Source organism: Hemiscyllium ocellatum, chromosome 18, assembly GCF_020745735.1.
Source record: "Hemiscyllium ocellatum isolate sHemOce1 chromosome 18, sHemOce1.pat.X.cur, whole genome shotgun sequence".
Taxonomy (NCBI): Eukaryota; Metazoa; Chordata; class Chondrichthyes; order Orectolobiformes; family Hemiscylliidae; genus Hemiscyllium; species Hemiscyllium ocellatum.
The window spans coordinates 9,704,204-9,718,360 of NC_083418.1; the positions used below are offsets into that span (position 1 = coordinate 9,704,204).

General features: G+C 49.1%; 1 protein-coding gene across 1 annotated transcript in view; it reads right to left on the reverse strand.

Moving 5' to 3' along the window:
• Positions 1–458: 458 nt before the first annotated feature.
• LOC132824336 (myosin-binding protein C, cardiac-type-like) overlaps positions 459–14,157 on the reverse strand; it is an 80,179-nt gene continuing 66,480 nt past the window's right edge. Inside the window, exons 25-31 of the mRNA XM_060838690.1 lie at positions 12,075–12,270; positions 6,205–6,344; positions 5,067–5,226; positions 4,467–4,603; positions 3,719–3,905; positions 1,873–1,914; positions 459–926 (exon numbers count right to left, since the gene is read on the reverse strand). Coding sequence (XP_060694673.1) covers positions 1,907–1,914; positions 3,719–3,905; positions 4,467–4,603; positions 5,067–5,226; positions 6,205–6,344; positions 12,075–12,270 — 828 coding nt within the window. The 3' untranslated portion in view covers positions 459–926; positions 1,873–1,906. The remainder of the gene's footprint in view (positions 927–1,872; positions 1,915–3,718; positions 3,906–4,466; positions 4,604–5,066; positions 5,227–6,204; positions 6,345–12,074; positions 12,271–14,157) is intronic.

Sequence of the window (14,157 nt, forward strand, 5' to 3'; positions counted from 1 at the left end):
CTACAAATCTTCTCAAAACTTACTCCCTCCAAAGCAGGATCATCCGGGTGAACCATCTCTGAACTGCCCTACTCTTTTTACTCCAACTCCCTTGACATAACGGCCAGCATTCCATGAACCTTCCCGATTATCGGCTGTGTGCCGGCTTTCTGTGTTTCAGACACAAGTCTGCTCCCTAAGTCCCTTTGTGTTGCAACTTGCTGCCGTTTTCCCCACTTAAATAATACTGTTCTTCCCTCCTAAATGGACAGCTTCACATTTTCCCAACTTATAAGCCATTTACTAACTTTTTAACCCAATCGTTTAATCTGTCAACATCTTTCTATAAACTGCTTATATCCCTCTCACAACCTGCCTTTTCACTTATTTTTGTGTCATCTGCAACTTTGTGCAATGTTTAACTGGAGTGGAGCCACTAAGAGGGTGTGTGGAATTGAATGTGATCAGACAGATTGCAGTGTTGCTAAGAAGGCTCTTTATTTCAGAAATGTAGTGCAGGGTTTTACAAATCATTACAAACACAGTGCAACCAGACGCATATCGTCCTGGGAACCAGAGGGTGGTGCCCTTCAATGGTCACTCTCTGTGCAATCACACATTCAGAACGTTCTGGGTAACTGGAAGAGAAGGACCACACAAAAGAATAAACCCATGACACAAAACAAAAAGTCTGCAACAATTGGATGGGATCAGAGCATCACGTTTGGCTATAAATACACGCACACACGCGGACACAGGCAAGTGAGACTGGGTTTCAGAGCAGGGTGGCTTTGGTAGGAATGCCTCAGTTTCAATCAGAGATCGAGAACCTAGAGGCAGATTAAGCAGCTGAGGTTTGCCATCTCCATCCTCTCCAATACTTCAGCCTTCCAGCTGGGGTGATTGTCTTCCTCTGTATCCTTAGCCAGTGAACCCAGGCCTGAAATCTAGAACACAGCTCAATGGTATGAACAGGACTTTGACAAAAATAACTAATGTCCAAGCCATGTCTAACTGTACTCACTACCTACTGCACACCCAACATTTCACAACCTGAGCTCTCACTGTGCCAGCATCCCAGCCGATTACATCTCCCTATCTTAATTGTGTTTGTTTAATCCTTCCACACCTTTTCCCTTCTCCTGAGAAATTTGCAATGGGCAGTAAAGGCCAGTGATGACCAAATCCAACAAAATAAAATCAAATAATAAAATATACTCCCTTGTATTTGTTCTCAGTCTGTTCAAACTTGGATCCTGTTCCCCGGCCAAGTTTGCAACCTTGCTATCGCTTTGAACCACAGGATGAGTTCCCCATCTTGTAGCTGTGAGATCACAAAAGTGACTCATTTCCACCACACAGCTCAGCTTAGCACCTGGTTAAAGCCCTCGTCTTTGTTATGTTCCTGTACACGTACCTATTCCAAAACTCCCTGGGCTGCCATCCTGTGTTCTACCTGCTAGAAAGCAGAGCTGGGGATGTTCTAACGCACCCTGAGCCCTCTTTACTGATCGCTCCCTGTGCTGCTGACCTCTCAGACCGCAGTGATGGAGCACTTGGATTTTAAAGTTCTCATACTTGCATTCTGATCCCTCCATGGACCAGGACTCTGTAGCCACCTGCAAACCCAGGGTCACTGTCCTCGTACCCAATGTCAGTACTGACCCTCATTATATACCCAATGAAAGCTCTGGGTTCCCCTCCCAACCCACACGTCCCAGGCACTGCCAGGATTCACTTGGCTAAACTTCTGACCAGCTCTCTGGGATACTTTACATAAAAGGTAACGTACGAACACAAGGTCTTCTTCTTTTGTGTCCCCCTTCATCTGCCTTCCTTCCTTTCACAGTTTCCCCCCCCACTTTTCCCCCTCCTCCATAATTTACAGCTTACCTCCAATGCCTGTGTGGAGAGCTGTGAAAGGCCACTATGGCACTGCAAAATAAAACACAACTGATTAATGATTAGGGTTCGGACAGAGAACAGCAGACACAGACAGCAAGTGACCAGTTTACAAACAGCTGGGACTCAGAGTTCATAGGAGCACCTAGAACAGTCCAGACCTGACACCAAAGTGGGCCGAAGGGCCTGCAAGACCCACAGGGAAAGAACTAAAGCCTGCAGGAGGCTCAGCACTGACAGAGTGCTGCACTGTCAGAGGGTCAGTACTGAGGGAGTGCTGCACTGTCAGAGGGTCAGTACTGAGGGAGAGCCACACTGTCACAGGGTCAGTACTGAGGAAGTTCCACACTGTCAGAGGGTCAGTACTGAGGGAGTGCTGCACTGTCAGAGGGTCAGTACTGAGGGAGAGCCACACTGTCACAGGGTCAGTACTGAGGAAGTGCCACACTGTCAGAGGGTTGGTACTGAGGGAGTGCTGCACAGTTGGAGGGTCAGTACTGAGGGAGTGCCGCACTGTTGGAGGGTCGGTACTGAGGGAGTGCTGCACAGTTGGACGGTCAGTACTGAGGGAGTGCTGCATTGTCGGAGGGTCGGTTTGAGGGAGTGCCGCACTGTCGGAGGGTTAGTGCTGAGGGAGTGCGCACTGTCAGAGGGTTGGTACTGAGGGAGTGTTGCACTGTCGGAGGGGCGGGACTGAGGGAGTGCTGCACTGTAAGAGGGTTGGTACTGAGGGAGTGCTGCACAGGTGGAGGGTCAGTGCTGAGGGAGTGCTGCACTGTCAGAGGATCAGTACTGAGGGAGCGCCACGCTGTCAGAGGGTCGGTACTGAGGAAGTGCTGCACTGTCCAAGGGTCAGTACTGAGGGAGTGCTGCATAGTTGGAGGGTCAGTACTGAGGGAGTGCCGCACTGTCGGAGGGTAGGTACTGAGGGAGTGCCGCACTGTCGGAGGGTTGGTACTGAGGGAGTGCCGCACTGTTGAAGGGTTACTACTGAAGAAGTGCCGCACTGTTGGAGGGTTGGTACTGAGGGAGTGCCGCACTGTTGGAGGGTCAGTACTGAGGGAGTGCCGCACTGTCGGAGGGTTGGTACTGAGGAAGTGCTGCACTGTCAGAGGGTTGGTACTGAGGGAGTGCTGCACTGTTGGAGGGTTACTACTGAAGAAGTGCCGCACTGTTGGAGGGTCGGTACTGAGGGAGTGCCGCACTGTTGGAGGGTCAGTACTGAGGGAGTGCCGCACTGTCGGAGGGTTGCTACTGAGGAAGTGCTGCACTGTCAGAGGGTTGGTACTGAGGGAGTGCTGCACTGTCGGAGGGTTGGTACTGAGGGAGTGCTGCTCTGTCAGAGGGTCAGTACTGAGGGAGTGCCGCACTGTCAGAGAGTCAGCACTGAGGGAGTGCTGCACTGTCGGAGGGTCAGCACTGAGGGAGTGCCGCACTGTCAGAGGGTCAGTCTGAGGGAGTGCCGCACTACACCATCTGACCATCACCGAAATAATGACCAAATACTCGGTTTTATTGTTTCACCTCTTCAGGTAATATGGGGTTGCAGTCTGATCCAGCATGCATTATTTATTACCCATTCCTCGTTGCCATTGAGAAAGTGGTGGTGAACCATTTGTCTGAAGGGGCCTTCTTGAACCACTGCAGTCTACATGCTGTAGGTAGACCTGCAATGGCCTTAGGGAGGGAATTTCAGGACTTTAACCCAGGGTGTTTCTGTGTCCATTTCAAAAGCCATCAATTTGTCAGAAGGTACAGTTTGCAAGAGTTCTCCTTCAGTCTGAGTCGCTCCCCCATGGAGCTGGCTCCCACCCTCTCCCTTGAACACCTCTTTTACCTCGGACCTCCAGTTTGCAGTTGCTCCTGGCCTCTCCCAGGGGGTTGCTGGCCACACAGCTGTAGATCCCAGCATCGAAGGAGCTTGGTTTGCGGATCTCCAGGGTCAGTACTCCTTGGTTACTGAACATCCTGTAGCGTGGATCACCAGACAGGTCCACCTGGTTCTTACACCACACCACCTTGGGCTGGAGAGAGCAAAGACGAAGGAGATCGAGTCAGAACAGTGACAGGGAGAGGACAGGAGAGGGAAAATGTGAGAATGGGGGCAGGAGGAAGAGAGAGACGGATGAGGGGGAGTGAGAGAGTCAGAGACAAAGTGATGGATGAGGGGGAGGGAGAGAGAGAGATGAAGTGGAGGAAGAGAAATGAGTATGTGAACACAAAGAGAGGAGAGAGAGACACACACACAAGGAGGGAGAGACAGGGATGAGGAGGTTTAGGAGAATGAGGGAATTGGGTTGGGTGGGGATTGACAGGAACAAACAAAAACTCGGTGGCAGACAATCGGATAGAAAGAGAGCCAGGAAGGGAGAGAAAAGCAGGAACAGAGGAACATGGGATAGGAGCGAGACAGGGAGTGAGAGACAGAGACGGCAAAGTTGGGCTGGAATTAGGAAGTTGTGGAGAAGGGAGAAACAGTGGGAGTAAGAGAGATGAAGGGAAAGTGAGGTGGGGAGTGAAAGAGAGAGTTGAGTCAGGCTGGATAGGAGTCACTAATTTATTCTTTGCTAGTGGTGAACTGTTACCTTGGGTGTTCCTCGCACAGCACAGCTCAGTGTGGCGTTGTAACCACAAATCACCGAGCGGTCGATCAAGGGCCGGGTGAACTTGGGGGGCTCGGTGAAGTCATGCTCCTTGTAGCTGGGTGGTTTGTACTCTGTCCCTGTGAGGCAGCAGGAGGACACAGAGTCAGAGTCCGCAGTTAGCCCCTTCTCCCTCGCTCAGCCACATGCTGTATGACCTCTTGAATATTCTAGGATTGCCCCTCCACCAGCCCTTTGTCACTGTAACCTGGTAAACGCTCGGGAGCAGATGAATCCGGCTGGATCTTACAACGCATGCTTTACTGATCTCCCACTTCAATGGCCCCCAGTTCAGTTAGATACCCCTAATGTTTGAGTAAAACTGGCTGACTGCGTGACCTTGACAATTCTCATTCCAAATGTTGCCAGATAAGAAACATGAATAAAAAACTAGGTGTTTGACTCAAGTCTGTTCTAGCCAGAGAGTCCAGGGCCAGTGCCCAGACTTGACTAAACGCCAAGATTACACGAAAGCTCCAGAGCAGCCCCCAGCTCCTGTCAGCACAGTGAAGGTTCCCATGGCGACGGATACTCCAGGCCTACCTGGCTTCTGGATGTAGACACTGTCTTTGGTCTGAGCAGCCTCCTGACTCAGGCCGCACAGATTCTCCGTGAAAACCCTGAAGAAGTATTCGTTCCCCACCACCAGCTCCGACACCGAGCACTCAACCCGCCGACAGTGCTCATACACCACAAACCACTCCTGGAGCAGCACACAGAGAGAGAGAGAGAGAGAGAGGGGGAATGAGGAAGGCAGCGACCGAGTAAGTAAGGGAATGAGTTCCAGACAGAGAGAAAGAGAGAGAGAGAGACATTAGCACACAGACCATAAACAAGAGGAAGAGAAAGTAGTAAGGTCTCTCGGAAAGTAAGAGGAGAGTGTTGAAAAGGATTATGTAGCAGAGCAGAGTGGGCCGAATGGTCTACTTCTGCTCCACTGTCTGATGGTAATCGAGAGATTGAATGTGGGCTTGATTGTTTTTTTTCCAGGGGACTTGAATTACCGAACTAAGAAAAGGGTCAGTTCAGTGTTTCGGGCACTTCCTGGGCAGCTGCTAATGAGGCTGTACAGACAGACTGACCCGCTCATTCCTCTGCCCGTCTCACTTCACTCACTCTTCCTCCCCTCCGCTGGCTCACTACACACCACTCCTGCATCTCTCCAACTCAGTCACCCTTTTGTCCTCCCTTATTCCTCCCCAAGTCTGAACAACCTAATGTCCCATCCCTTCCGCCACCAAAACCACCCTCACATGCCTCTGAGTGTCCCCACTCACCCTCCCCGTCCCTGCCCCTCGGTTATCCTGCTCTTCCTTCCTTATTTTGTTCATTCCCTTTCCTGTTTAAGTCTCATTGACCATCTTTCCCCTCATGCCTTCTTGCCCCCACTAACTCTCCTCCTGCCCCTCCTCCTGTTTGTTTTCTTGTGCCCAGTCTGTTTCTGTTGGAAGTGATGGGTTCCCCGGTGGCAACTCTGGGACAGGTCCTCCCAGTGCCCGGATTGAGGGTCCGTGCCAACTTATGGCACTGCTACCCAGCAATTGAAGATCGATTGGGGATTTGGTCACAGCATAATCCCCAGTACTGGGCATTGCCAACTGGTGGCAGTGCCAGTGAGTGGCAGTGGTCTGTTGTGTGTTGCCATTCCCCCTCATCCCACAACATTCTGGCACACTCTTACCATGGTCTTCTTGTCAGCCTTCTGGATGGTGTAGCCAGTGATCTCACAGTTGCCATCATCCTTAGGGGGTAGCCAGGATAGAGCCACATTCAAGCCCCACACCTCACGGATCTTCACAGCGACAGGGGGTCCTGGCCTGTCTGGGAGAGCACACTGGACAGTGAGAATAACTCAGCATGGGGACTGCAGGAGGGGTGGGTAGGTAGGTGGGTGGGTGGGTGAGTGAGTGAGTGTGAGTGAGGTAGCGGCACGGTGGCTCAGTGATTAGCACTGCTGCCTCACATTGGCAGGGACCTGGGTTCAATTCCCACCTCAGGCGACTGTCTGTGTGGAGTTTGCACATTCTCTCCGTGTCTGCGTGGGTTTCCTCTGGGTGCCTCGGTTTCCTCCCTCAGTCCAAAGATATGCAGATTAGGTGAATTGACCATGCTAAATTGCCGATAGTGTTAGGCACATTAGTCAGGGATATATATAGGGCGGGGGAATGGGTCTGGGTGGGTTACTCTTCGGCGGGTCGGTGTGGACTTGTTGGGCCAAAGGGCCTGTTTCCACATTGTAGGGAATCTAATCCTGAGTGAGTGAGTGACATTAAAAATACCGGACTAGCACTGAGTAGAAGTGGGACTTCATTCTGCATCTAACTGGGACTGCAGCATGCCTTCGATAGTGGGTACAGAAGGAGGGGATTTGGTTCCTCAACACTGTTCAGTTAGTCTGGGCTGACCTGTCTTTTCACCTGCAGTATTACGTGCAGTTTGGTCCCCTCCTCTGGGGAATGATGTTCTGCCTGTGGAGGGAATACAGTGAAGATTGACCAGACTGGTCCCTGATTTATGCTGGATTGGTTAGGGCTAATTCCACTGGGGCTTAGAAGAATGAAGGGGGCAATCTCATAGAAACCTATAAAACTCGAACAGGACCAGACAGGATAAACACAGGAAGGATGGTCCTGATGACCAGGCAGTCCAGAGCCAGAGCTCACATTCATTAATATGGGATAAACCATTTCGGACTGAGATGAGGAGAAAGATATTCACCCAGAGAGTGGTGAGTCTGTGGAATTCACGACCACAGGAAGAGATGTGGGCAAAAACACTGAGTGCTTTCATGAAGGTGTTAGACGTAGTTATTAGGGCTAAAGGGATTAACCCTCTCAGTCCCAGAATCCTTTTTTTTTAATAAACAACCCCCTCCAAGATTGTCATATCCTTCCTGAGGTGAGGCGACAGAGGTCTGAATGAAGCTTTGTACAGATGTAACAGGGCAGTAAGAAGTTCAGAGGAACTGAGGGATCTTTGGGTGTTTGGCTAATCTCTGAAGGTGGGAGGGACAGGACTAATACATTTTGATTTGATTGATTATTCTTGTCACATGGACTGAGATACAACAAAAAAAATTGTTTTGCATGCTAACTATACAAATGACACCTTACCTAAGCACATAGAACAGAATGCAGACTGTAGTGTTAGAGCTGCAAAGAAAGATCAACTCTAATATATGAGTGGTGTGTTCATAAGTCTGCTCACAGAGGGGAAGAAGCTGTTCTGAAATCAGTTGGTAAGTATTTTCAAAGTTTTGTATTTTATAATCAGGGTGGGAGGGATGTTTGATTAATTGAATTAGAGTTAAAGTCGTACAGTATAGAAACAGGCCCTTTGGCCCAACAAGTTCACACCCACCCTCTGGAGAGTAACCCACCCAGACCCATTCCCCTATCCTATATTTGCCTAATGCACCTAACCTACACATCTCTGAACACTCTGGGCAATTTAGCATGGCCAACTCACCTAACCTGCACAGCTTTGAACTGTGGCAGGAAACCAGAGCATCTGGAGGAAACCCACGCAGACACGGGGAGAATGTGTAAACTCCGCACAGACAGGCGCCCGAGGCTGGAATCGAACCCGGGTCCCTGGTGCAGTGAGGCAGCATTGCTAACCACTGAGCCACCGTGCCGCCCCATTGGCTGCTTTCCCAAGGTAGCAGGAAATGTACATGGAGTCACTGGCAGGAAGGCTAATTTGTGTGATGGCCTCGGACTGTGTTCACAACTCTCTGCGATTCCTTGCAGCCTTGGGCAGAGCAGCTGCTGGACCACACTATAATGTATCCAGATAGGATCTATAACAATTGGTAAGAGCCGTGGTGGACATTTCCCCTTGTTATTGACCCTTCATCTAAGTGGACCAGTTGCTTTCTCTTTACCTTGTCCATTCTCCTCAGTCTTATATACCTCAATCAGGTCTCCTCTCACCAAAGGAACCAACCCAAGCTTATTCAACCTCTCTTCATAGCTGAAGTGCTCCATCCCTGGCAACATCCTGGGAAATCTCTTCGGCAGCCCCGTCCAGTGCAGGCCTATCCTTCCTGAAGTGTGGTGTCCAGTAATCCAATTCTGGCCTGACCAAGGTTCAGGTCAAAGTGGCAAATAGGACACTTCAGTCAAGGCACAGATTACAACAGCAGACAGGTTATAAGACCATAAGACATAGGAGTGGAAGTAAGGCCATTCGGCCCATCGAGTCCACTCCACCATTCAATCATGGCTGATGGGCATTTCAACTCCACTTACCCGCATTCTCCTCATAGCCCTTAATTCCTTGTGACATCAAGAATTTATCAATTTCTGCCTTGAAGACATTTAGCGTCCCGGCCTCCACTGCACTCTGCGGCAATGAATTCCACAGGCCCACCACCCTCTGGCTGATGAAATGTCTCCGCATTTCTGTTCTGAATTGACCCCCTCTAATTCTAAGGCTGTGTCCATGGGTCCTAGTCTCCTCACCTAACGGAAACAATTTCCTAGCGTCCACCCTTTCCAAACCATGTATTATCTTGTAAGTTTCTATTGGATTTCCCCTTAATCTTAGAACATTACAATCCAATGATTACAAGACTCCAATGAATGCAATCCCAGGATCCTCAGCCGTTCCTCGTATGTTAGACCTACCATTCCAGGGATCATCCGTGTGAATCTCCGCTGGACACATTCCAGTGCCAGTATGTCCTTCCTGAGGTGTGGGGACCAAAACTGGACACAGTACTCCAAATGGAGCCTAACCAGAGCTTTATAAAGTCTCAGTAGCTCAACGGTGCTTTTATATTCCAACCCTCTTGAGCTAAATGGTGGAACTGAACAGAACTTTGGTGAGGCCACAGATGGAGTACAGTGTCCCGTCCTGGTCCCACACTACAGGAGGGATGTGATTGCACTGAAGGGAGTGCAGAGGAGATTCTCCAGGATGTTGCCGGGGATGCAGCATCTTAGCGACAAAGAGAGGCTGGAGGAGCTCAAGCTGGTTTCGCTGGAGCAGAGTAGGCTGAGGGGAACCTGACAGAGGTGTTTAAGATTATGAGGGGCATGGACAAGGTGAATAGAGAGGAGGGATTCCCCTTAGTTGAAGGGTCAATAACAAGGGGGAATAATTCTAAGATGTAAGGCAGGACGTTTAGAGGGAATCTGCGGAAAGTTTTTTTTTAATTGAGAAGGCGGCAGGGTGTGGAATGCACTGCCTGGGCCTAGTGGAGGAAAGTGGGACAAGTGCAGAGTTACCATCTTTCTGGTGGTACAGATTTGATGAGCCAAAGAGCCTCCTTTGCAATGTATGACTGAAGGAATCTAGGGTTCTCGGATGCCCTTCACTCAGGCTGAGCTGGTAGCTGAACAGGCTGAGTGTCTGGAGAGGGAGAGGAGGTCTATCGAGTGGATAGAGTAACTAGTAGTTTGTGATCAGTGATAGCTGACAAGGATCTACGTTGAGAGCAGGCAGCAGAATCAGGACTGTAGATTGAAGCATGACACAAGTTCCCACGGATCGTTGAAGGGAGAGTTGAGTTGTTAAAGATTTTTTATCTTGCATTCATCATGACAGAAGCAAGAAAGCCATACTTCAGTTAGTACAGATACTAGAACACCAAATTTCAGTCAGGACTGATGCAAAAATGCAAAATTCCAATAGGCTGAAGCATTTTCAATTCAGTGCTCAATCAGAACTGACCTGTCAACCAATTAGCACTCTCCAGCTCAAATCTTGTGGCCCTTTTCTCCTGCAGTAAAAATTGTTTCGATTGTCTCTGTTTTCAGTAATTCCCAGTCGATGGAGTGATTGAGTAAAACTGAGCTAAGTAGATTACAATGTGGGTATTTGTGAGGTCACCCACTTGTGACCTAAAAAGAAGAAAACTGGTCTCCTTCTAAATTCGGGCAGCATTATGGCTCAGTGGTTAGCACTGCTGCCTCATAGTACCAGGGTCCCAGGTTCGATTCCAGCCTCGCGCGACTATCTGTGTGGTTTTCCTCCGGGTGCTCTGGTTTCCTCCCACAGGTTAGGTGAATTGGCCATGCTAAATTGCCTATAGTGTTGGATGCCTTAGTCAGAGGGAAATGGGTCTGGGTGGGTTACTCTTCGGAGAGTCAGTGTGGACTGGTTGGGCCAAAGGGCCTGTTTCCACACTGTGGGGAATCTAAACTAAATGGGGAAAAGCAGTGCACAAACAAATGCACACTGTGTGGCTCCAGCTCTGCAGATCATTAAAATATTCTGAACAGATCCACAAACTGATCTAACAAGTCCAAATGGAATTCTGCTTTTCGTCTTGGAGTCACTGGGAGCTGCTCTGAGCCTCATCCATTTGGAAGGAGATATTAGTGTTTCAGGGACAACAGTGTATTTACTAGAGTGATACATGTGCTCCAACATGAGGAGAGATGACCCAAACTTGGGTTGTATTCCCTGGAAGATTTTCAGAGCTGTTAGAACAGGTTCAAGACCCGAGCTGTTAGAGAGAACAGGTTCGAGACCCGAGCATATTGAGACATGTTTTCTGAAATGCTTGATTAATTGTGAAACAACCTTCCACAAACTCCAAAGGTCACAAAACACTTTGCTCTTCGAGATGATCTCATTGGTTATAATCACCATAGCATTAATTTATACTGAGCATACTGAAGCAATGTGATAACGACTCCTGTCCTGGGAGTGTTTGATGGGGACAGAGCAGAGGGAGCTTTACTCTGTATCTAACCCCGTGCTGTCCCCAACCTGGGAATATTTGATGGGGACAGTATAGTGAGAGCTTTACTCTGTATCTAACCCCATGTTGTGCCTGTCTTGAGAGTGGGATGGGGACAGTGCCGAGGAGGCTTTACTCTGTGTTCCTGTCCTGGGAGGGTTTGACCTGAACGGTGTAATGGCAACTTTACCCTGTGTCCTCTTTTTTTATTCACTTGTGGAATGGGAACTTCACTGGATGGCCAGCATTTTTATTGCCAGTCCCTAGCAGCCCTTGAAAAGATAGTGGTGACCTGCCTTCTTGAACCACTGCAGTCCACGTGCTGTCAATTGACCCACAATGCTCTTAGGGAGGGAATTGCAGGAATGTGACCCAGAAACAATGAAGGAGCGGCGATATATTTCCATGTCAGGACGCTAAATGGCTTGGAGAGCAACTAGCAGGTGGTGGTGTTCCTATGTATCTTCTATCCTTGTCCTCAATGTGTGTTTGGAAGGTGTTGTCTAAGGATCTTTTGGTGAATTTCTGCCTTGTATTTTGTAGTTAGTGCTACAGAGCTCAGTAACGGAGGGACTGGATATGATGCCAACCAAGTGGGTTGCTTTGCCTTGGGAGTGTATGAAGGGGACAATGTAGTGGGATCTTCACCTTGTATCTAACCCCATGCTGTACCTAACCTGGGGACAATATAGAGGAAGCTTTATTCTGTATCTAACTCTGTGTTGTCCCTGTCCTGCAAGTGTCTGATGGGGACAGTGTAGAGAGAGCTTGACTCTGTATCTAACCCTGTGTTGTTCCTAACTGATGAGGGAATTGCTTGTGGAAACTGCAGTGTGCAATTAGTGACATGGACTTACCTATGACCTGGATGTGGATGCTGGCTGTGTCCTGGGCACTCTCAACTTCTACCTGCAGTTGGTAGATGCCCGAATGTCCACGCTCCGCACTGCGGATAAACAGAATGGTGTCGCTGTCGCTGTTGCGGACTGTGACGTCCTGCAGATTGAGAGGCTGTCCATCCTTCAGCCAGCTGACCACTGGTCTGGGCTTGCCCTGTACAGTCAGTCACAGCAACAATTCCTGTCAGGCAACCACATCTCACGGGAGATGCACGAGCAGCGACTGTACTATCCCTCCCCACAGGACGCAGTAAGAGGCTTCATACAGAGTAGAGATCAGAGACATCTAGCACATAGCAGGGTAGATAGGGACAGAGGATATGCACTGAGGGTTTGGAAGACCATTGGGAGATAGTTATGGGGAAAGAGGAAATGGCAAAGGAGGTAACCGATATTTTGCATCAATGTTCACTAACGAAGGTATTTTGAACATCCCATTAATACCATAGAATACTAGCAAGGGATTAAATACAATCACTAGAGAAGAAGCATTAAACAAACTAATGGGGCTAAAGGCAGATAAACCTCCTGGCTTTGCATTCTAGGATCCTAGAAGAAGTCACTCCAGAGATACTGAGTGGATCGGTTGTAATTTTCCAAAAATCCTCAAATTCTGAAGGAGTACCAGAGAATTGGAACACTGCTAAAGTGACATCCCCATTCAAAATGGGGGGGTGGCAAAAAGTGATTAGCATAACATCTGTTGTTGGAAAAGCATTGCAATGAATTATTACAGAAGTAATAGCACATTTGGAGTATCATAATTCAATCAAAGTCAGCATGGCTTCATGAAAAAGAAATCATATCTGACTAATTTATTAGTTTTTTGACGAAACCCAACCAGACTGGATAGGGGGGAAGCACTAGATGGACTTTGGACTTTCAGAAGGCATTTGACAAAATGTTTAGTCATAAGATCAGAGATCATAGTCTTGGAGATGGTGTGTTGGTCTGGGTAGAGAATTGTCTAATGGGCAGGAAACAGCACGTGGGGATTGTAGTGATTGTAACGAGGTCAGCCAGGTAACCCTCATTAGTTATGAGTTCCCAAATTGGAGCTGTTAATCTGGCCTGATCAGGGAGATATAAACAGGAGTGTGTCACCTGGTACAGAGGGGGGAGGGTAGGGTAGAGAACCTCCTTGTGGGTCTGCTCCTGGGCCTGGCCAAACTGGCCATAAACAGGTCCAGGCAGCGGGCTGTGGAGGGGGTCGTGAGGGCCGACTGCCTGCCCCTCTTCCGCGGTTACGTTAGAGCCCGAGTGTCCTTGGAGAAAGAGCACGCGGTCTCCACCAACACCCTGGAGTTGCTCAGGGAGAGGTGGGCGCCGCAGGGAGTGGAGTACATTATATTTTGATTTAATCCCTCCCCTTCCCTTCAGTGTTTGATCACACAGCATTGCCCTTTGATGTGAAGGGCACTGCTTGTCACTGGCCACTCGGGTGTTTCCTCTTTCCCTGATATAAATAAAGATTTACACACTTGTTGTTTTTCACTGTGTCTGACACACACACACACACACACACACACACACACCCCACAACCCCCCCCCACACACAGACACACAGACACCCACACACACACACACAGACACAGACACACAGACCCCCCCCACACACACACACCCACAAACACACACACCCCACAACCCCCCCCCCCCACACCGACACACACACACACAGACACACAGACCACCCCCCCCCCCCCCCCCCCCCCACACACACACACACACGACATGGGTGCGGGGGGAAAATAAACATTACCGCTGACAGGTGGTAGTGTGGGGGGAAGAAAAGTAAAATAAACGAACAGGAGTGTTTTTGTTCGGTGTGTAGCACTGTCTCTATGTGATTGCGTTTATTGCTATCTTCTCCATAACGTTGAGGTGCTATTCGAGGTCTGTCATTGTTTCCCTGTGAACTGCTGGAGTTTGGGGTCTGGCTTTGACGCCCCCATCCCCCTGTAAATTGCTGTTTCTTGTATACAGCTGTTCATGTTGTTAACTGTTTGTACCTTGTATTGTTTAATAAAATAAAAAAGAA